Source organism: Ailuropoda melanoleuca, chromosome 2 (genome assembly GCF_002007445.2).
Source record: "Ailuropoda melanoleuca isolate Jingjing chromosome 2, ASM200744v2, whole genome shotgun sequence".
Classification (NCBI taxonomy): Eukaryota; Metazoa; Chordata; class Mammalia; order Carnivora; family Ursidae; genus Ailuropoda; species Ailuropoda melanoleuca.
The window spans coordinates 165,498,329-165,522,044 of record NC_048219.1 but is presented as its reverse complement, the minus strand read 5'-3'; the positions used below and the strand labels follow the sequence as shown (position 1 = coordinate 165,522,044).

General features: G+C 37.5%; 3 protein-coding genes across 7 annotated transcripts in view; 2 read left to right on the top strand and 1 right to left on the bottom strand.

The window, feature by feature from the left end:
* Nucleotides 1–8,804, top strand: part of PPIL3 (peptidylprolyl isomerase like 3) — an 11,161-nt gene extending 2,357 nt beyond the window's left edge. For all 3 annotated transcript variants that reach the window (XM_011220527.3, XM_011220526.3, XM_034654936.1), the window contains exons 3-7: nt 525–599; nt 1,552–1,645; nt 2,830–2,897; nt 6,017–6,135; nt 8,488–8,804. In XM_011220527.3, coding sequence (XP_011218829.1) covers nt 525–599; nt 1,552–1,645; nt 2,830–2,897; nt 6,017–6,135; nt 8,488–8,614 — 483 coding nt within the window. In that variant the 3' untranslated portion in view covers nt 8,615–8,804. The remainder of the gene's footprint in view (nt 1–524; nt 600–1,551; nt 1,646–2,829; nt 2,898–6,016; nt 6,136–8,487) is intronic.
* Nucleotides 1–14,260, bottom strand: part of NIF3L1 (NGG1 interacting factor 3 like 1) — a 42,420-nt gene extending 28,160 nt beyond the window's left edge. The window contains exon 1 of the mRNA XM_019795985.2: nt 14,120–14,260. The gene's annotated coding sequence lies outside the window, so the exon portion shown is untranslated. The remainder of the gene's footprint in view (nt 1–14,119) is intronic.
* Nucleotides 14,261–14,311: 51 nt separating this feature from the next.
* On the top strand, nt 14,312–23,204 carry CLK1 (CDC like kinase 1). 3 transcript variants are annotated; one of them, XM_002915842.4, is made up of 13 exons: nt 14,312–14,451; nt 16,255–16,415; nt 16,659–16,887; nt 17,863–17,953; nt 18,354–18,420; nt 19,721–19,837; nt 19,926–20,092; nt 20,818–20,912; nt 21,006–21,135; nt 21,742–21,824; nt 22,272–22,351; nt 22,635–22,725; nt 22,844–23,204. In XM_002915842.4, exons 1-13 carry the CDS (start codon nt 14,449–14,451, stop codon nt 22,985–22,987), a joined length of 1,458 nt encoding a protein of 485 aa, XP_002915888.1. In that variant the 5' UTR covers nt 14,312–14,448; the 3' UTR covers nt 22,988–23,204. The 3 variants fall into 3 exon arrangements, with proteins under 3 accessions (XP_002915888.1, XP_034510821.1, XP_034510823.1); XM_034654930.1 differs by lacking the exon at nt 14,312–14,451 and adding an exon at nt 14,528–14,547; XM_034654932.1 differs by lacking the exons at nt 14,312–14,451; nt 16,255–16,415; nt 17,863–17,953 and having other exon boundaries at nt 16,749–16,887.
* Nucleotides 23,205–23,716: the final 512 nt, after the last annotated feature.

Genomic DNA, 23,716 nt, shown 5'->3' with positions numbered 1-23,716 from the left:
CTCCCCCTGCTTGTGTTCCCTCTCTCTCTGGCTGTCTCTATCTCTATCGAATAAATAAATAAAATCTTTAAAAAAAAAAGTCTAAGGTAGATAGCATTTTATAGTAACATTTATATTTATCTTCTGAAGTTTTTTTCTACGAAATAAATTTTTTTTTCTTAAAGATTTTATTTATTTATTGGACAGAGATAGAGACAGCCAGCGAGAGAGGGAACACAAGCAGGGGGAGTGGGAGAGGAAGAAGCAGGCTCATAGTGGAGGAGCCTGATGTGGGGCTCGATCCCATAACGCCGGGATCACGCCCTGAGCCAAAGGCAGATGCTTAACCGCTGTGCCACCCAGGCGCCCCTCTACGAAATAAATTTTGAAGAAGTACAGCTTACTCTCAGACAGTTCATCTCTGAAATGGTATTTCTTTTTGTGTTTTCGTTTAGATTGTCATCTTTAATCTAGTTTGGGAAATAATACAATGCATAAAGTCATGAAGAAATCTCATTTTTTCTTATTTTTTTTCTCCTTTTTAGTCAGTGACACTGCATACAGATGTAGGTGACATTAAAATAGAAGTCTTCTGTGAGAGGACACCCAAAACTTGTGAGGTGAGTACCATTATGTACAATTAAAAATGAATTAATGCATCAGGATAACCATTTTGAAATTAAATTATCTAACCTAAAAAGTAATAAACACTTGTATATAAAACCAGTGTCAGGAAAAACTAGCCATCGTCATTTCTGGCCTAGTTTCCACTTACTTTTGATGTTAAAGATGGATCAAAGAAAGGGTAGGTAATTTTTCTCTAATCGTAGAGTGGTTAGTATTTTTTTCTTTTCACTTATTTTCCTCAGGAAATATAAATAATCATTAGGATATTAGGTAAGAGAACTGTTTCTTACATTATTTTAATTATTTAAATGACAAAGAAGGAAAGAGTTAGCTCTTTCTATATATTCATTCAATAATTATTTATGAAAGGCTATCTTGCCAGGGTCAGGAAATACAGTAATGAACAAGAGACATTCCTTACCCTCATGGAGCTAATATTCTGAGAAAATTAGTTGGGTGGGGGTGGGGGAAGTCATTCATGCCTTGAAGGAAACAAAGCACTGAAATAGAGACTGATGGAAAAGAATTATTTAAAAGAAGTTGAGGACAGGCCTAGCCAAGAAAGTGATACTTGAACTGGGTGCAGAAGGTAATGAAGGCATCTCCATGGAAAGAGATAAAAAGAATATTCCAGGTATAGGGATAGAAATACAAAGGCCTCAAGGTGGGAAAGCCTACCTCTTTTGGATGAATTTTCAGAATGATGATGGGGTTAACATAGTAACAGAAGTTATTAACACATGAGATGTAGAGGTAGGATTGTGTATTCTAGTCCAAGAACCTAAGGAAGCCATTAAAGTGTTTTAGGCAGAAAAGTGACATTACCCACAATAATGCCTAAACAACATAAATGCATTATTATGTTTTCCGTAAATACACTTTGTTCATTACTTTAAATGTGTTTCTGCCTCATCATTTCCCGATCATTATTTTTACTCTTCTCAGAATTTTTTGGCTCTTTGTGCCAGTAATTACTACAATGGCTGTATATTTCATAGAAATATCAAGGGTTTCATGGTTCAAACAGGAGATCCAACAGGTAAGTTATTCCATTAATATCTAGAGAATTGGGTATATAGTATGAAGAAGAGGGTAGACAAAGAATAGAAAAATATATAATGTAACATTGTGTGTCAGCTATACTCAAAAATATTTTGGGGGGTGCCCGGGTGGCTCAGTCCATTAAACATCTGACTTGATTTCGGCCCAGGTCTTGATCTTAGGGTTGTGAGTTCAAGCTCCGCTGGGCTTGGAGCCTACTTAGAAAATATATATAAATAAAATTTATTTAATTTTTATAAAATAAAACCAAAGATATAACCACATAGAGTTTTTATAACCCGGCTACCTTACCATAGCAAGAAATTTTTAAATAGAAGCTACTGCCGTCTAGCTTTAAAATAAAATATGATTGGGGTGCTTGGATAGCTCAGTCGGTTGAGCACTGCACTCTTGGTTTCGGCTTGGGTTGTGATCTTAGAGTTATGAGATCAAGCCCTGCATCAGACTCTTTGCTGAACACAGAGTCTGCTTGGGATTCTCTCTCCATCTCTGTCTGCACCTCCTGCTCGTACACTCTCTCTTTAAAATAAATAAATCTTAATAAAATATGAACAATATTGATAGTGAGAGGATTTGTTTTTCTGTAGAGATACTTTATTTTTCTGGTCTGTAAAGTGAAATTTTGAGAGGAGAGGACATACCGGATTTTATCTTTATTTTTTTAAATTAATTTATTTTTGCAAGGGAAAGCACTAGCGCGTGCAAGCACACAAGCAAGGTTGGGTGGTAACAGGAGGAAGCAGACTCTCTGCTGAGCAGGGACCCCAGTGTGGGACTCGATCCCAGGACTCTGGGGTCATGACTAAAGCTAAAGGCAGATGCTGAACCGACTGAGCTACCCAGGCACCCCAAATTTTATTTAAAGAGTTATTGGAGCACCTGGGTGTCTCAGTCGGTTAAGTGTCTGCCTTCAGCTTGGGTCATGATCTCAGGGTCCTGGGATCAAGCCCCGCGTTGGACTCCCTGCTCAGCGGGGAGCCTGCTTCTCTTTCTCCCTCTGCCTCCCCCAGCTGTGCACTCTTTTTCTCTCTCTCACAAATAAAATCTTTAAAAATAAATAGTTATAAAATAGCCCTTATGTTTTAGAAAATGAACCTTTTCAACTTTACTTTTTTTTTTTTAATTAGATACTTCTTTTGATTTGTTTGTCTTGTAATATAGGTACCGGAAGAGGAGGTAACAGTATCTGGGGCAAGAAATTTGAGGATGAATATAGTGAATATCTTAAGGTATATCGCTAGTGCTTCAAAATCTATTTTCTCATGCCTTATTTACACTTGAAAACTTGAATACATATGTTGTAGTAACACAAGTTAATGTCATCAGTATACAAACACACCTTTTTTGTAGTTTTAGTACACTTGATAAACGTCAGGGAGAAAATATAAATATAAATGGCATTTCTTGCCTAAAATATATTCTGGAATCTCACAATTACATGGATCTTGATATTAAGTGAGCTTATCTTCTGGTCCAACCTGAAATGTTTAGTCAGTAATGTACCAACAGGTACTATAAAATTTATGTTGAATGACATGAATCACTAGCCTTTTTTGAGAGTAGGGAGGAAAGCCTGTGAGACCTCCTGTGCAATATTGCACATTATCAAGATCCAACTTTTATCATCTTGTGTTAGATGTTTGAATATTCCTGTATTAACCTAATGTCTGTGGTAGATCCCAACTAGGTTAAAGGGAAGTGCATAGCATGATAAAATTAGAGACTTTTATTTCCTTTCCTGTTTTTTCTTTTCATATTTTTCTCTATTTTTCAAACTTTCTAAAGAACCTTTTCTTTTTATTTCCTTTAAAAATTTTTTTTTTATTTTTAAGTAATCTCTACACCCTTCGTGGGGCTCAGACTTAACAACCCCAAAATCAAGAGTCACATGCTCCACCAACTGAGCTAGCCAGGTACCCCAAGAACTTTTTGGGTTTTTTTGTTTGTTTTTTCTTAATAAAAAACAAGTGCATGCCTGTTTTTAAAAAAATTTTTTTAATTAAATTTAAAAAATTTAAAATAAATAAATCAGTCCTACTTCCCAGAGATGATATCTGCTGACAGTTATCATGTGGTCTTTTAAACTTTGTATCTGCATAAAATGGTAACTTTAAAAATTAGAAAAAAAGATAAATTCTCAATAAGTAATTTAGTTCATTGTATTTCAGTCATATTAAAATATATCCAGGAAAATTCTGAAAAAAATTCATTGTAGTGTTTACGTCTGGATGGTGGGACTAGGAGTAATTTATTTTTTCTTCTTTCATAAGGGAACATTACTTTTGTTATAAGAGTTGGGGTTGGAGGTGATAAATTGTTTATAAGTCATCCTTTTCCTGAATTAAAAACAAAACATTTTAGGCATTAATTAATAACTGCTTCCGTAACACTGATCCACCATCCTGTACTAGTGGTTTTCAACACTAGCCAATACAGACTCACCTGTGGAAGTTTTAAAATATGAAATATTACAGCCTTACATCCCCTAAAAATAGGGAGAAAGAACAGGACTGATTAGGACTTAGATTATACTTTAAGGTTCTTGGGTGATTCCTATAGTTAGGGTTAAGAACCATTATCTTCATCTACCAGAGCTGAGGGTGTGTATTGAATACTCACATACCCTGACCAAGCAATTCCATTCCCAAATGCTTACCCTACCAAAACTCTTGTAAGTGTGCATCAGGACAGTATAAGAGTGTTCCTAGAGTGTTATTTTAATAGCAAAATCTAAAAATAGCCCAAATGTCCATTGATCATAAAATGGACAATTATATTCCATGGTGGAATATTATTCAATGGTAAAAATCACAACTGCCATTACACATTCATGTGTAAATCTCAGAAACATAATGATGGTATAAAAAGCATTTCCCAGGGGTGCCTGGGTGGCACAGCGTTATGGGATCGAGCCCCACATCAGGCTCCTCCGCTATGAGCTTGCTTCTTCCTCTCCCACTCCCCCTGCTTGTGTTCCCTCTCTCACTGGCTGTCTCTATCTCTGTTGAATAAATAAATAAAATCTTAAAAAAAAAAAAAAAAGCACTTCCCAGAAGACTAAAAATAGTATGATATTATCTTGGAGAGCTCAGAAACAAGCAAAAGAAAAAAAAGTATATTGTTTAGGCATGTATAAAAATAGTAGAACAGTGTTTCTCTCTTGGAGCGATTGAGGTAATAGAGGAGGAATACACAGGCATATGCAACAGTTTGGTAAATTGGATTCTTAAATCTTAGAAATAGATTAATGAGTATTTTATGAAGTTATAAGTGGTATGTACATTCTTGCGTATGTATCAAAAGTAACATTTGAGAGTCACCTTTTAGGCATACAATAAAGCATTAATATCTTTTTTTTTCCACATTTTTTATTTAAATTCAATTGATTAACATATAATGTATTACTGGTTTCAGAGGTACAGGCCCATGATTCATCAGTCTTATATAATACCCAGTGCTCATTACATCACATGCCCTCCTTAATGTCCATCAATGCCTTAATATCTTGATGTAGCTATATTTCTATTGGTTGTCTCATTAGTGTTTCCGGATGAATAACTAAGGAGAGAGTAATCATTATTTATTCCAGCACGTCCTTAGAACACAGCTCTGTCATGTCTTCAGTCTTACCAGTAAAGTCCTTTTAATTCTTTAAACAGTCCCTTGTATAACAAATGGTTTCATGAATAATTGAGCTGTAGGAGACCTTCCCTTAGATCATCCACTCCTGGGTCATGAACTGACTGCCCTTGGGTTGGAAGATCCACAGATGTATTCTCAATGGCCATTGGTTTAAAAAAAATTTTTAGTGCTATTAGACAAGAGATATATCATTCCTTTTGCCAGACTCCATCATTCCCTAATGTGTACATTCTGTCCAATTAATTATCTGCTGACCCTTGTAAGCATTTCAATTATGAATAAACCCCTGAACTAGTCCAACCTCCCTCCCTTGTTTTACAGATAAAGAAACTAGCCAGAATCCAGTGTATGTGTGAAGAGATTATGGGGATTTTGGTTTTGTTGTCTGCCTGATGGTTTCATGCCAGCATGTTCCTTAATATAAATGTAAGGATTTCTATTATACCTTGGTATTGCAAAAAATGTTTGTGGCTATACTCCTCCAAAGTGAAAATGAAATTAACTGGAACATATGATTTGATATATAAACAATTTACATACAAGTTTTAGAAATACAGATAATACAGAAAGTGACATTTGGATTAGTTGTAATAGAAGCTGATTAAATGTTTTCTTGGTCCCTTAAAAAGTACAGGTCTTGTTTCAGTCCTATATTTGGAATATTTATATAAAAACACAGTTAAATATTTTGGCCTGTCTTTTACAGCACAATGTTAGAGGTGTTGTATCTATGGCTAATAATGGCCCAAACACCAATGGATCTCAGTTCTTCATCACCTATGGCAAGCAGCCACATTTGGACATGAAATACACAGTATTTGGAAAGTAAGTATTTTGGTTATTGTTTTCTTTGGAAATTTCATTGCAAGGGATGCATATGAGAGGCTATGATAACAGCATAATACTGCAAGAGCAGTATGAAAGCTAAATACACCTGGTAAGTCCACCACTTACCAGCCCTGTGACCTTGGGAACTTATAACCTCTTCAAGCCTTAATTTTTTTATTTTGTAAAATAGGAAGCCAATACTTTTTTTAATGATTATGCAAATTAACAGTAATGCATTTCTTATGAATAGCATTTTGTGCAACTGACAGATCTGAAAAACAGTGGCTTCAACAAGATGGGCTAAGATGATGGTTCCCTCCTGTGACCAGTGTTGTTTTTTGTTTTTTAAATTTTATTTATTTATTTGACAGAGAGAGACATGAGAGAGGGAACACAGGGGAGTGGGAGAGGGAGAAGCAGGCTTCCCGCCAAGCAGGGAGCCCAATGCGGGGCTCGATCCCCGGACCCATGACCTGAACTGAAAGCAGATGCTTAACGGCTGAGCCACCCAGGCGCCTCTGTCACCAGTGTTCCAGGTGCCTCTTTCTCCTAAACCATCTTTATCTTCCATCCTTACACTTACCTCATGGTCATAATATGGGCAGCGTAGCTCCAGTCAGAACATGTGTTCAGGCAGAGAGGAGGAGGAAGGGCAAGAGGTACTTGCCAGCTCAGTCAGCCCTTTTTTATTTATTTATTTATTTTTATTTATCTTTTTTTTTAAAGTAGGCTCCACGAGTCAGCCCCTTTTTAAACAGCTTTCCTGGAAGACCCAGAACTTAGCAATGTGGCCTCCCCTTACCTACAAGGGAGGGTAGGAAATGTTTTTCAGCTAGACACACTGCCACTCTCAGTAAAATCGGTTTTCGTGAGTAAGAAGGGGAGCCTGGACCCTAGGGAGATGTTTAGCAGGCTCTGCCAGAATATCCACTATTAGCACCATGCCTGGGAATTGCTTTTATAAATCAGCAAGAAGTCAACTTGTCTGTCCATTCAACAAATATTTGCTATGCTCAATAAACCAAGGCACAGTTCTAGAGTTTTTTTTAATTTAAGTTTGGATGCCAAGTTAGGTTAAAAATAGAAGACTTAACAACTCTTAGTTTTCACTCCATATAAGTGTGTCTAATTTATAGATTAGTAATCAGTGAAATTAATGAAATATTAGTCTCTAGTAGTAATTGCCTGGATATAGATCATTCAGGTTCCCTTCCTTTCATTTTCTCCTTTAACCCACCATTCAGAATTACTGATCATTAATTATGAAGATTTATGTTACTAGATTTGTGACAGAACTGGAGTTAACAAAGATTCTTAACCTTAGGTCCCTTAATTGCTTGAAATTATGTGTTCTGTGTGTATACACATGTGTTTTTCTAGGAAAATGGTACATAGCTTTCCATTTGTTCTCAAAGGGGGCTGTGTCCCGAGTACTTGACTGACTTGCCTCAATTCTACATGTGCTTTTTTTGCCTGAGATCTGTTTCCTATAGCCTCTGTTGCTCTTTCTGAGCCAGAAGGTGGGAAAGTTTTTGAAACTTAAAATATAAGGACCTTAGTGGGGGGCACCTGCGTGGCTCTGTTCATAAAGCGACCAATTCTTGATTTTGGCTCAGGTCATGATCTTGGGTTCCTGGGACAGAGCCCCACATCAGGATCCCTGCTCAGCAGGGAGTCTGCTGGAGATTCTCTCTCCCTATCTCCTCCCCCCACTCACATGCTCTCTTTCACTTGCTCTAAAATAAATATATAAATAAATAAAGCAAGCCACCTTGTTTAGCAAATGTTTTAGACCAACTTGCCAGAAGGATAGCTATGTTTTTTTCTTTGTGGTAACATGAAATACACTTGCTAGAAATGGGCTTAAATGTCCCATCTTCCCTTCTCTTATTATTACTGTTTTTTGTTGTTGCCCAGATGCAAAAAGTAAAAACACCACATTTAAAGGATAAAGTGCAAAGTGGCCACCCACTTCAGGATCTTTAGTTTAGGGCAGTACTGATTAATAAGTGTCACCCTTATGTACTTTCTCTGGGCTTTCCAATAGCAAAGAAAATCTTAGGACTGGTTATATTAGGCCCATTTGTAGCTATGCTATGGGAGTACTTTGGTAGTAATATTCCTACCCATTGCTATTGTCTAACGGCATAAAAATGAATTTTTGTTTCTGAATTTTGGCTCACATCCATGGTAGAAAATCAGTATTTTATTGCATACTTAACTAGGGAACTCAAAAGAACTATGAGATGTGGTCCTTTTCTCTTAAGGAAACTGTAATTGCTATGGGTATCTGGATATTATGTTTCAATCTGACGAAATTTTCATACATTTATATTGTTTCCCTTTCAGGGTAATAGATGGTCTGGAGACTCTGGATGAATTGGAGAAGTTACCAGTAAATGAGAAGACCTATCGACCTCTTAACGATGTACACATTAAGGACATAACTATTCATGCCAATCCATTTGCACAATAGCTGTAACAGATCTGGAGAAATATTTGGCAGACTATTCAAGGAACACACCTATTGTAGTTCACCCAGTTTTAATTATGTCAAAAGATTACATCATCCTTCTGCCTGTTTATAGCTAAGATCTTCTATGAGTTGGTGGTACCATGGGGGCCCAAACAGCTTTTATTGCATTAAAGCATATTTTTTACCGTAACTATTATCTAATGTATTTAATTTTTTAAAGACTCTTCTAATTTTTTGTTACATATAAACATTCATTTTTAAATGCTGAGCCTCAAATCCAGGCATTTTTGAGCACTCTAATTACATATTCCTAACGTATCTAGTCCACATCCTGGAAGTAGTCTTTTCCATTAATTATTCACTTTGTGCAGTCAGAGTAAGGACAAGATAGAGATGATCTAGAAAAGCCAGCCAATCTATTTTGCTATTTTCTCTAGTCTTTAGATTTACAGTAAAGGCTCAGAGAAGTCCTAGAGTACAGTAAGCACTCAGAATTTTCCAACTCATTTGCCCATGGAACATTTCTGAAAGCTTATCATTTATAGTATTGCAGGACAGAATTCTACAGGTGATCCGTTTGAAAAATGCAATTATTTAGTTAAGAGCACCAGCTGTAGAGTTTTAGACCGTGTCTGAATCACAGCTTTACCTCCTACTAGTAACTTCAGGCAGATTAACATCTCCCAAATTTTCTCGTCCCTAAAGACTCATCCCCCTCATAAGACTACTGTGAGGATTAAATGAAAACAATGAGCGTAAAGCTTCTGGCATGTGATTAAGCATTCTGTAGTGAGTAAATGGAAGCTGCTCTCCTAACCTTTCTCTCCACCATGGGGCTCTCACCTAATAGGCCTCATCATTTATCAGGCTACACCGCTGATCTCATCAAGTACCATATTCTTCAATCTGCTTCCATCACCTTGATTAGATTTTGGGTATTTTTAAAACTGACGCCCAGCATTTCTTGGTCTGTATCATTTCTGCAGATAGCAGATCTAAATAATATTTTCTTTCTTAACTACAATTTGGATGTTAGCTTGCAATATCCTCTTATTACCATCTATACTTTCTACTAAACTGATGTGCCGATTATACTAATATCCTGTTTTTTTTTAAATGAGCTCTTTGCCCAATGTGGGGCTTGAACTTATGACCCTAAGATCAAAAACTGCATACTCTACCTCCTGAGCCAGCCAGATACCCCTAATGCCTTCACATTTTGATTCAGCCTTTTAATTTAATCATTTAAATTTCTATACTTAAAGCCTCTTTTGGCCAGAATTTGTTTTGACACTTATACCTGATATTTTTCTTTTTCAATTGAATGACACTGAATTTTTTCGTCATTACTCTTATGAGGCTTTTACTGATTGTCAAGATGTTTTTGAACTGACTGGCATTCCCTCAATTTTTATTCTAAACTCTGTTTTTGTTTTTTTAAGTGCTACCAACATGGTGGATTTTTGGTTTTTAGAACTTATTCTTACAATGTCTATTTAGTTATAGCTATAAAGATCTCATAGATGGACTGGCTGCCCACCTTGGGCATACTGGAGGCATCATAAGGATCACATTGATCACATTGGCAGTTGAATGACTGATGTTCTGTTCCACGCATTAATTGGCAATACATATAAACTACAAGAAAACTAGAATATTGTTGATCAACCAAATTCTCTTTAAAAAGAGTAATAAAGGGGCGCCTGGGTGGCACAGCGGTTAAGCGTCTGCCTTCGGCTCAGGGCGTGATCCCGGCGTTCTGGGATCGAGCCCCACATCAGGCTCCTCTGCTAGGAGCCTGCTTCTTCCTCTCCCACTCCCCCTGCTTGTGTTCCCTCTCTCGCTGGCTGTCTCTATCTCTGTCAAATAAATAAATAAAATCTTTAAAAAAAAAAAAAAGAGTAATATGGCTCCCCATTTGGACCAGAGGTTAGCAAACTAGAGCCCTCAGGCTGGCCACTTGTTTCTGGAAATAGTCTTCATGGATTTCAACCATTCCCTTTTTACGTTTTCTGACTGCTTTGTGCTACAACAGCAGTATTGATTGGCTGTGACAGAGACTAAAGACCTACAAGCCTAAAATATTTACTATTGTGCCCTTTAAGAAAATTTGCTAATCTTTGATCTAGTATTTTCAGAAGTTTCCAGATAATCATGGTTTCATAGCAAAGGGAGCTTGATGCACTTAAGGGATAATATAATCAATATATGCCTTGATAGCTCCTTCACCACTCTAAAAATATACCGGCACCTATTCATTCAAATACCTAAATCCTGGGGCGCCCGGGTGGCTCAGTTGCTTAGGCGACTGCCTTCGGCCCAGGTCATGATCCCAGATCGAGTCCTGCAGTCCTGCATCGGGCTCCCTTGCTCAGCGGGGAGTCTGCTTCTCCCTCTGACCCTCACCCCTCTCATGCTCTCTCACTCTCTCTCAAATAAATAAATAAAACCTTAAAAAAAAAAAAAAGATACCTAAATCCTTAGATCTTGGTTTGAAGCTCTTTGAAGAGAGTTTTTTTTTTTTAAAGATTTTATTTATTTGACACAGTGAGTGAGAGAGCACAAGCAGGGGGAGCAGCAGAGGGAGAGAAGAAGCAGGCTCTCTCTGCCAAACAGGGCGCCAAAGTCAGACGCTTAAGCAACTGAGCCATCTAGGCACCCCAAGAGCGCTCTTTCTGTATGCCTTTGGTTGATGGTGAATTGAATAGTTACAATTTATACATTGGTTAAACTTGGTAATTTCCAAATCCATTTAGCAACATATAAGCTATGCTGGGTATTTTTAAAGATATGTATTCTCATCTTTTTGTTTGAAAAACTAAAACTAGGGGGTGCCTGGGTGGCTCAGGTCATGATCCCAGGGTCCTCCTTCTCCCTCTGCCTCTACCTGCTGCTCCCCCTGCTTGTGCTCTCTTGCTCTCTGTCAAATAAATAAATAAAATAAAATAAAATAAAATAAAATAAAATAAAATAAAATAAAATAACTAGTAGTTTTTACTAGTAAATTACTAGTAAGTAATTTATTGAGTTTCTTCCAGGTTTGGATATAAAGGTGCATAGGACACTGCTTATTCCATGGGAGTGAACTCTAAGAAGCTAACAGATATGTAAAATATATAAATTTTAATACACAGGACTCAACTTTTAATCAGTTTAGCAAACTGGATAGATTAGTAACTATTTCACTAGTGAATTTAAATGAAAACTGATGGTCCTTTTCAATTCAATTTGTACCAACTATAGAGGTAGGGATGGGAGCTCAATATAATAACTCTAAAACAAATCTAGAATAAAAGATAATGTAAATTTTTAAAAACAAATTACAATTAGGGGCGCCTGACTGGCTCAGTTGCTGAAGCATGAAACTCCTGATCTCGGGGTTGTGGGTTCAAGCCCCACACTGGGTGCAAAGACTACTTAAAAAAATAAAATCATGGGTGCCTGAATGCCTCAGTTGGTTAAGCATCTACCTTTGGCTCAGATCAGGATCTTGGGGTCCTGCGATAGAGTCCCGCAGAACCCCACATCGGGCTCTCTGCTCAGCAGAGAGTCTGCTTCTCTCTCTCTGCTGTCTCTCTCTCTCAAGTAAATTAAAAATCTAAAAATAAATAAATAAAGCAATATCCAAAATCATTAAAAAGAAAAGTTATTTCATAAATTGTGTTAGGATAACCAATAAATTATATGGAGAAAATAGCAAAAGAATTTCACCTCACATGATGTACCAAAATTCCAGATGCCTTAAAAAAAAGAAAAAAAAGGTAAAAACATCTCTGAAAAGGAAAGAATTTCTCAGTTTACAAACATGACAAAGGTAAAGATGGAACAAGTTTAAGTAGATGAAAATCGAAAACTTTCTTGCAATTAAAAAAACTTCAAGAACAAATGAGAACTGTATATTCAAAAAAGCAATGAGGAATGAATGGGCAAGTAATAAGAAAAGGGAAAACGTTCAACTTCACTAATTAGGGAATAAAGTTGTAAGTTTCCTCCAAAATACCATTTTAAAATCTTTGCACTGTTCAGTGTTTGTTGGGTTGCCATAACAAAGTACCAGAAACTGGTAACTTAAAATTCTCTTTACAGACTATAAGTTAGAAGATAAAGGTGTGGGCAGGGCTGTTTACACTAAGGTCTCACTTTGGCTGGCAGATGACCATCTTCTACCATCACACAATCATTGAGTGTCTGTGTCCTAATCTCTTAAAAAGAAAGATCACTTATATTGGATTAGGACCCACCCTGACCTCATTTTAACCTTAAGTAGGACTGTAAAGGCCCTATCTACAAATAAGTTACAATCTGAGGTAGGGGGGGGGGGGGTTAAGACTTAAACATGAATTGGAGGGACATAGTGCCGCCCCAAAACAACCAATAACATGCACTAAAGAACAAACAAAATACTTTCAAATGCCAAATTAGTAACTGGTTAGGTTTGAGAGTTTGCTAAATTTAAAACCATTTGGAAACTAATTTTGGTAGTATATACAAGACTCTTTCAAAGTTCATCGTCTTTCACCCTTGCAATCTTACCGTGGGGATTTCTAAATTGCTCTCTGTAGTCCTTCACTGCAACTTTTACCTGTAATAGCAGTTTATAGTTGATGCCCATCTCATAGATTGTTAAGATTGAGAACGTATGTACAGTGCTTTCGCAAGTTATTGTAATGAATTTCTCCCTCTATGAAATCTTTACCTTCTATTTGATAAATATAAATATAACCTGGCCCCAATATAAAGATTTCAGTATTAATGGTTTTATGAATATTAATGGTTTTAAAACCATTAAGAGAAGGCGCTTAAGAAACGCAAACTACCGTAGGAATTTTGGAAATACTTATGCCTCATCACTTCTTACCAACCATTGTGCATTTGTGTAGGGCTCTCCTGTGCAAGTGTGAACAGTAAAATTACGCTTAGTTGTAATGTTTAATTTTATACGTTTTCCACTAAGTTTGGAAGGAGTAAAAGAGACAAAATGGAGGAAGGGCGCGGGGTCAGGATTGGCGATTACTTTGGTCTACTAAAGCGTAATTTGATGATTTTGTTGTTCAGCGGTTTTCTGACACCTTTTCTTCACGACCTTCCACTTCCCTTTTCAGAGTTCATCTGGCCTTAACAGTGCAGAGGACTGACTTAATGCCCAAATGTTTAACTATGAAGGGTCCCCGCTTTGTTTCCAAGCTCCAGCCCACTCATTTCAATTTTTAAAACCTTGAGAAAAATCTTCCCAATCCAATTACAGTGTGTGTAGGTCCCAACCACTAAAGACTTAACTAGTTCTAAATGGGTCGCAAAACCTTAGAAAAAGCCGAAATCCAGACAATTACTAATTTACAGCTACATGATGGAGGTGTAGCTTTTTTTTTTTTAAAGGCTTGTTTAGTGGTTGCAATCAGGGCACAGGCTATTTAGTATCATGCTTCCCTCACTTTTTCTTGTACCTAGCGTCCCCAAATACCACTTTTAACTAGCACGTTCGAGACTCTTTTCCCGGGTACTTACATTGTTTCCTCAGACCTAGACAGTTGCCAACATGGCCGACACGGCAGCCATGGCCGACTTCCCCACCTCCACTTTCCGTCTTTGGGCTCCCGACCTGGCGCCTGCGCACACGGCAGCCACCGCTGGTCTCCTTCCACCCCTGGGTGCCGGCGCCGCCCACCCCGCCCTGCTGCGGGACGCGCTCGCCGCGTCACCAGTGTTTTCGAGTAGAGTCCTGACGCTGCGGCTGTCAGCTCCATTTTGTTGTTGGAGCCCGTCGCAGTCAGTTGGGCTTTATCCGTTTTCGTGTTGCAAGCTTTGTCTGCTTTGGCTTGGACTCTCTGGCGTGGATGGTAAGACGCAGGAGGAAGCGGGCTAAATATCAGGGCCCTTTTTCTGTGCCTCGAGAGCGCCTGGTGATGCCCTCTCTTCTCGCTTGTTTGCTACCGGTAATCCCCAGCACGACGACCCTTTCTTCCTCTCACTCCCGGGTTGCACGAAAGCGTCCCTGCTTGTCTTCCCTGTTCTGCGGAGCCTGTTGCCGCGAGTGTCTCCTTGAACCGCGATGCCCCAGATAACTGGCGAGGGATAGTGAGTGACTGCTGGGCTGGGAAGGGGCTGGGCCGGGCGCCTGTAGGCGCCATTTTGTTGGCGACGGCCTTGGCCACCTCGGCGGAGCTGTAAGATGGCGGCGGGGCGGAGGAGGCGAAGCTTCCTGCTGTGGGTGGTGTTTACTTGGTCCTGGAATTTGCGTGTCGCTCTCCTGTAAGGAACTGTGTTTGTAGCAAATGACAAAACACATTGATGTGAGGCGATATCACCGAACGTCTAGTGTAGTTATGGAAAGATTCGAGTGAAAATCGCGGGGGTCTTTGCCCTCGGCGCGTTAACAAAAATCAGATTTAGGAACCCGGAGAAGCAGAAATAAAAGGATGTATTTGAAGGAGCGTGTGAGAGAAGCCAGGCTATGAGACATTTTATAAGTTGGAATTTTTGCGCCCCTTTACCCCCCAACCCCTAGGGAACAATTGGAGTGTTTTGATTCGGAGTTATGTGTAAGGACGTGGTAGAGTCCCAGCAGTTAGTACTGGTAAGAACGGTAGTTGATGATGAAAAGTCAATTCCATATAATGTTTTTTTTCAAGTTATTAGGGATTTTTGTTCGAAACGCTACTGGAAGGAAGGTGCTCCTCTCCCCTAAATTTATTATGTAAGATTGCTTTTAGAATAAGCTAGGTTTTGTTATATATAGCATATTCTGGGTACCGCAAAAGATGGTATTTTGTGGTTTTCTAGTGCCACAGTTGACTTCTGTGTGTAATAAAAGACCTTGGTATGGGGCGCCTGGGTGGCACAGCGGTTAAGCGTCTGCCTTCTGCTCAGGGCGTGATCCCGGCGTTATGGGATCGAGCCCCACATCAGGCTTCTACTATGAGCCTGCTTCTTCCTCTCCCACTCCCCCTGCTTGTGTTCCTTCTCGCTGGCTGTCTCTATCTCTGTTGAATAAATAAATAAAATCTTTTAACAACAACAAAAAAGACCTTGGTAGTTCGATCGATTTGTCTGCTTTACGGAAAAAATGAGGGTTCTGTCGCAAAGAACATTGTGGTTGCATTTGAGTTGGAGGCTAGTTTCTGATAAATACTTAAATGGGGAGAGTTACATATGCGGACCTATAGTAAATTTGTGCTGCTGACAGGAAAGGGGTAAGATTTTTTCCAAAATTGATAAATTGGATTTCCTGGCCCCCACCCCTTTTATTTTTTTTCCTACCTGCTTTCAGCAAATCTTAGCATAAGGTGGATAATGCAGAATACCTATTAATAGAGTTTGGACCCCACAGTTTGGCATACAGTGCACTCATTGGATTTATCAGTGATTTTAGAGTGGTTGACTATGACTTTTGAACTTTGTTTTAAAAGAACAGTTTAGGGGCACCTGAGTCAGTAGAGCATGAGACTTCTTGATATCCGGGTTGTGAGTTCCAGACCCACATTAGGTGTGGAGATTATTTAAAAATAAAATTTTTAAAAAATAATAAAATAACAACTTAAAAACTCACAGCTAGAGTGAATTTGCAAAGAAGAGTTTTATTAAACTGCTCAGTGTTGACAGGTGGGAAACAAGTTAACTGGGAAAACTTGTCTTTTATGTAGATGAGACACTCAAAGAGAACTTACTGTCCTGATTGGGATGAAAAAGATTGGGACTGTGGAAAATGGAGAAGCAGCAGCAGTCATAAAAGAAAGAAGAGATCACATAGCAGTGCCCGGGAGAACAAGCACTGCAAATATAATCACTCTAAAACATCTGATAGGTAAGGATGGTACTTAAAGTGTCTCAGTATAAAAATACATATCACTACAATGCTGTATGTTAGCTATATCTCAGTAAAAGTTGGGGGGGGGATATATTTTCCTGATTAAAATTACAGTATCACTTAAATAAGTAACGATAAATCCCATCCCTTTCTGTTTCCAGTGATGGCTTGTAACGTTTGTAAAATTGTGTGGATTTTTTTGGTGGGGAAAGCATAAAGTCTTAAAATCCATTTTTTTAGCCATTATTTGGAAAGCAGATCAATAAATGAGAAAGATTATCATAGTCGACGCTACATTGATGAATACAGAAATGACTACAGTCAAGGATGTGAACCTGGACATCGCCATAGAGACCATGAAAGCAGATATCAGAACCATAGTAGCAAGTCGTCTGGGAGAAGTGGAAGAAGTAGTTATAAAAGCAAACACAGGATTCACCACAGTACTTCACACCATCGTTCACATGGGGTATGAGCTCTTTTAAAACATTTTGTAAAGTTTATTTCCCACGTGGAACAGGATTACTTGAATTTGTGTTTGATCATTCGAGAAAGTTCTATTTAAAAAGAAGTCATCTCAATTTAACTTGGATTTTTTCTGTTTGTGCATTGAATAGGGAATTCCTGAAATACAGTACATATTAAGTTACATAGTAACAGATTTTATTACTAGTAGGCAACTAATTGTCATTGCAGTGAATCAGTGGAGGTAATTAACTTAGTTTATGGTACTTGAAGAAATCTGATTTGTTTTGATAAATTGAAGTCTTGTTACAAAAGTAGAATAAGCATTTTATTTTTGTATGGTTGAAGGTTTAGGCATGCCTTTTTCTAGCAAAGCATGCTCTAATTCTTTTTTCACTAAGCAAATCACTTAACGATTTGAACATTATGGGTTATGGGTTAATTTGAAGATCAGTTCAGATGACATTTTAAATGACATAGTGTTAGCCTTGTATGCCAAATCTTTTTTCTCCCCAAAATTAGGACTTTAATTTTATTTACTGTTTCAATATTTGTTTTCTTAGGTAGGAAATCTTAATTTGGCCACAGTCTGCTTTGACCAAGTAAATATTACATCCTGCAATTTTGCAACATTAAATTAGAACACTAGAAACTTAAAATTATGTTTCAGTGAATGCTACAACTAAGCATTTTTTTTTTTAAGAAAAACAATTGTATTATGTTTTGTTGCCTTGCCACTTTGAGTATCTTATCTGAAAATCTGTTCCTTGCCATGTTTTTCTCCTGTTAACATAAACTATGTGCCCTGTGAATTTCTGGGGACTGAATTTGAAATTGCTCCTGCCAACCGTTTGTGGCCTGGCGTGTATCTGAATGCCTGAATATCTCCCCGCTGAATGAATTTCGTATTCTGCCCTGAATTCACTCGGGTATATTGATTGGCTGGATGATCTTGGTGCCGCCCACTTGACGTTTCCAGAAGAGTCACCGAAGGAAAAGAACCAGGAGTGTAGAGGATGATGAGGAGGGTCACCTGATCTGTCAGAGTGGAGACGTACTAAGTGCAAGATGTATAGAATATTTTTCAACACTTATTAACTTTTCAGATAACATAATCTATATATAAAGATTTCAGGGATTTGGAAATCTTTTCTTTCTCTGTTTTTTTGTTTGTTTGTTTTTTCATTTCTTTTGGTGGGGGGGATTGTGTTTTTTTTCTTTCTGTAGAAATGTAATATTTGTTAAGCAGAACTTCCAAAACAGTAAATCAAGTTAATAAAATGAGCTTAAGAATGAAATTAGACCTAAAAATAGTTATAAATGTTTTTTGACAGTGTTGACCAATAAAAATGTCTAGTGATAAGGAAATTTGTAGCATCAACTAGAGTAATCTGCATTGATAGTATTTATTATGATAAGTAAAACTGTTTCCACTTCTTGGTATAACTGAGATTTATTTCTCTCTTTTAGATGAAATTGTTGATACTTTAGGAGAAGGAGCTTTTGGAAAAGTCGTGGAGTGCATTGATCATAAAGCGTAAGTTTCCTAGCCTGAGATTGCATTTGGGGCTGTAAGCAATATTAGAGAATTTTTTTAGCTTTAAATATTGCCTGACTATAAATTAGATATATTATTATATCCTTTCACTTGGTTTTTTGACTTTGATCTAGGAAACTCCCAATAAATGGTACCAGCCCTTTAAGGGCACTTAGCTCAGTTTTTAAGCATCTGCCTTTGGCTCAGGTCATGATCTCAGGGTCCTGGGATCAAACCCTGCGTCAGGCTCCCTGCTCACAGGGAGTATGCTGCTCCCTTTTCCTCTGCGCCCCCCCCCACTCGTGTGTGCTTGCTCTCTCAGATAAATAAAATCTTTCAAAAAAAAAAAAGGTACCACCCCTTTAGATTTTTAAACATTAGCTATTAATAGTGTATGTAGCCTTTGATTTTAAGTTGAGAACAGATTTTATTATTTTAGAAAGTATTTTGTTGTCTCACTGGGCATAGTTGTTGTGACAGTCTTTTCTTGTGCGTCTCCACACACACCCCGGGGGAGGTGTCAGTCATCTAACTTTCCACAGCCTTGGTTTTATGTTAGGGGTATTTGGAACTAGGCTTACCCAAGGCATATTGATGGAATCTCCAGGGTAATCACCTAAGAATCTATATTTTTAGAAAATGCTATAATTGATAACACAGCAGGGTTGAGAACTCTTTTAAATTGCTGTCACATATTTATTTATGCTTTTCAAACTACTGGTTGAAATTCCTTGAGATAGTATAAGAAATTTTTCCTTTTATCTATTTGAATTTTCCCCCTTCTGAATGGCAGAACTTTTCTAAATGAATTATTGGGAAAGGCTTCCTACTATTGGTTAGTAAGGCTCTGAGAAGTAGAGCTCCTTACTTTGCCCCTCCCATATCCCAACTTTTCTGGTAACCTAGACAAAATGAAGAATTTGATAAAATATTTGCCAGTGACAGGACTATAAAGTGGTGATACCCAATATTCTTGTTACATTATAGCTATTAATATATAGTTTAGTTGAAAGACCAAAAAAGAATTCATGTGAGTGATCGTTTGATGAAAAAAATTGTGTCATTCAACATGTATTTGTATCAGCTGATTCCACCATATACCTAAAGATCATTCTCCTTGCTTATAATGAGTTACAGTTAGAAGAGAGTACTTACATATAGTCAGGTAAAACTGAACGCTAGAACATAAATTCAAGAAAACAAATACAGTTGGTCAAAGTAGAAGTACAGTTTGAAAGGAGTGATAGAAAAGTGGAAGAGGACATCATTTTTAACTTTTTTTTTTTTTAACTTCTAACAGAGGAGGTAGACATGTAGCAGTAAAAATAGTTAAAAATGTGGATAGATACTGTGAAGCTGCTCGCTCAGAAATACAAGTTCTGGAACACTTGAATACAACAGACCCCAGTAGTACATTGTAAGTATCAAAGTAGAACTCAGAAAATGCTCTCAGGTAGATTTTAATTGTGAGAAGCTGTACTCAGTTATTTTTCATGTGTTTATAGCCGCTGTGTCCAGATGTTGGAGTGGTTTGAGCATCATGGTCACATTTGCATTGTGTTTGAACTACTAGGACTTAGTACTTATGACTTCATTAAGGAAAATGGTTTTCTGCCATTTCGTCTGGATCATATCAGGAAGATGGCATATCAGATATGCAAATCAGTGAATTGTAAGTACTTGGCTTATCTTCAAGAAACTTGAGATTATTGAGATTAATTTAATGCCAGACTGATTGGATCTCTTAAGAAAAAAATGGGACCTAACATAAGCCTGACTTAAGAGTAGGTATGAGAAAGATGCTGATGACAAGCTGTTGGTCAGTTTTGCATTTCATTCAGTAAATAGTATACTGCCCGTTATATAATAATATATTGTCATGTAGAAGACTATTTTAGCTTGATTTATAAACTACTTCCACTTTTTCCAAAACACGTGTTACTATATTTCTAATACCTGCTTTCATGGTCTCTGTGGCGATGTCCAGGTTCACATCCTTGACTGTAGTCATTTCTGTATTATCAGCGTAGCGTCGACTATGATAAGCTTTCTCATTTATTGATCTGCTTTCCAAATAATGGCTAAAAAATAAAATGATTTTAAGACTTTATGCTTTTCCCACCAGAAAAATCCACACAATTTTACAAATGTTACAAGCCATCATTGGAAACAGGCAAATCTCGGCTTCGTGAATAAAAATCCTACTTCACTTTCTGAGCAATTAAGCTGGTGATGTACTAACTTAGAGGGTAGTGGGTGATTTTCTAGCAGGCTATTAAATGTTGACAACTTTGGACATTTAGAAAAGGCATCAGAGGTTTTTTTGTTGTAGGGCTTTTGAGTTTGGTTAGGTTTTTGATTTTCAGATTATAGCAACTTTTTCCATTTCATTCTCAGTTCTGCACAGTAACAAGTTGACTCACACAGACTTAAAGCCTGAAAACATCTTATTTGTGCAATCTGACTACACAGAGGCATATAATCCCAAAATGGTAAGTCTTCAGTGTGTTATCTTCATTGTTTGAAATTAATATCTTTTGCCTTCTTAATATTATGCCTCCTTAACCCATCATTTGTGATTTCAGAAACGTGATGAACGTACCTTAATAAATCCAGATATTAAAGTTGTAGACTTTGGAAGTGCAACATATGATGATGAACATCACAGTACATTGGTATCTACAAGGCATTATAGGGCACCTGAAGTTATTTTAGGTAAGTTACTTAATTGTGCTTTGGGAACCTGTATATAGAAGGTAACTTTAAAGTTCTGTAGTTCTGTTCTTTGTGGGGATCTTCTCTTTTTTTTTTTTTTAAGATTTTATTTATATGACAGAGACAGCGAGAGAGGGAACACAAGCAAGGGGAGTGGGAGAGGGAGAAACAGCCTTCCTGCAAAGCAGGGAGCCTGATGCGGGGCTCGATCCCAGGACTCCGGGGTCATGACCTGAGCCGAAGGCAGACACTTAACGGCTGAGCCACGCAGGCACCCCTTTGTGGGGATCTTCTAAATCTTTTTCTTTTTAAGAGATTAGTAACTTAAAACACACTAAGAATAGGGGTGCTCAGTCAGTTAAGCATCTGACTTCAGCCCAGGTCATGATCTCAGGGTCCTGGAATGGAGCCCCGGGCTCCACCCTTGGCAGGGAGTCCGCTTGTCCCTTTCCCCCTTGCCCCCAGCTTGTGCACTCAGATGCGCACGCTCTCTCTTGCTAATGAAATCTTTAAAAAGCACACATTAAGGATTTTAAGCTCATGTTTTTTAATGTCTTCAAGAAATACTGAAAGTTTTTTTCCTAACAGTTTGCTTTTGTTTTGCAGCCTTAGGATGGTCCCAGCCATGTGATGTCTGGAGTATAGGTTGTATTCTTATTGAATACTACCTTGGGTTTACAGTATTTCCAGTAAGTGATAGTGATCGGTTTCAGTGGCTTTGCTCAAAAAAAGTGCTTATTTATGCGAATGAGCACTTCAAAGTATGTACATTTAGGCAGGTTGTTTTTTTTTTCCTAGACTTAATTGTTAAGTATGAAGGAATAAAAGTTCTGTAACTGATGCTATTGGATATTTGTATTTCCTTCATAATACATCGTTTTACTTAAAAAATTTCTAAGATTTTATAAACAGTTATCTTGTTCATTTGGAGATATCATTGGTGAGCTTGTTCTGTGGCCCTTAATATTTGTTGTCAGCTGCTACTTGCTAAAAGTTTGTCCTTTTTAGTAATCACCTTCCTTTTGATCTCTGTGGACTAGAAATTTAGCAGCTATGTTAAATGAGGAAATTTAGCAGCTATGTTAAATGAGAACAAAGTACACAGTGTGCTTAACGAGTTTCGTTTATTGTTTTAGACACATGATAGTAAGGAGCATTTGGCAATGATGGAAAGGATTCTTGGACCTTTACCAAAACATATGATCCAGAAAACCAGGTACGTTTTTATTTAAGAGTAGGTGCCATCCTTTGTACCACTTGGTCTTATAGTCTCATTAAAACTTTATTATATAAACAATGAAGTCAGACTAATTCTTTTTCACTTAAATAACCGATCCTTTGTTGGGAAGCCAATAACTAGGCTATGTTTTCCAGTCTCTAGTAAAGTGTTAATCTTTGATCCATAAAAGCATAATAATTGATGAAACCAATCATTTTCACTAGATCTTTTAAGTTTTCATTGTCAGCATTATAAACAGTGGATATTGACTTATTTTTAGGAAACGTAAATATTTCCATCATGATCGGTTAGACTGGGATGAACACAGTTCTGCTGGCAGATATGTTTCAAGGCGTTGTAAACCTCTGAAGGTGAGTCTGGGCCATTAAGTGACGAAAACCTTGAGTTTCCCTTCTCTTTATGGTAGAGAAATAAAATTTGATAAATGGTAGTTGAAAAGACTGTTGATTGTATTTCTTTTCCTTTCAGGAATTTATGCTCTCTCAGGATGCTGAACATGAGCTTCTCTTTGACCTCATTGAGAAAATGTTGGAGTATGACCCAGCTAAAAGGATTACTCTCAAAGAAGCCTTAAAGCATCCTTTCTTTTACCCCTTAAAAAAAGCTACATAGATCTGTAGTTCTCTTGAAGAGATTTTATGGACTGTATCAGTCTAATTTTTAAATAAGTTATTTTGTATAGCTTTTGTAAAATTCTTACATTTTTATATTGCTATGTTTATTTTGCTTGGATAATTTAAGTAAATTGCTAAAGTAATGAACGTTTTTCCCCATAATTAGTGTATAAAATGATTTATTTAGAATAAATTTTTTGTGCTTATGAAATTTATAGGAATCTGTACAGCTTGTTTTTAGCACCGTTTTCTTCCTGTATATATTTCCATTTTTGGAGGTTTCAAGTGTTTGGAAATACTTAGCTTTGTTTCCATTTTAGGGATTGCCAGCATCGGGGCTTCTGCCTACCTTCTTGAAACCAAATGTAATGAATCGAAATTTTACAGAATATGAAGAACTAGAGATTGGCCCCCAATTTTTTTCTCCCTTTATTCCCATTCAAATTTATCCCCCGAGTGGGATACTGCAAATAGCTTCAGGTCCTGTTCTCATTCAAGACTGGTAACGGAATAAGAGAAAAGCTTCCAAAGGGGCATCTGGCTGGCTCAGTCAGTGGAGCATGCAACCCCTAATCTCCAGGTTGTGAGTTCAAGCCCCATGTTGGGTGTAGAGATTACTTAAATAAAAATATAAAATAAAATAAAAAAAGCTTCCAGAATACTTTGTAGCCAAGTGTCAGATATTAAGTGACTGCAGTTAAGTCAGGCATTGTCTATGGTTTTATTT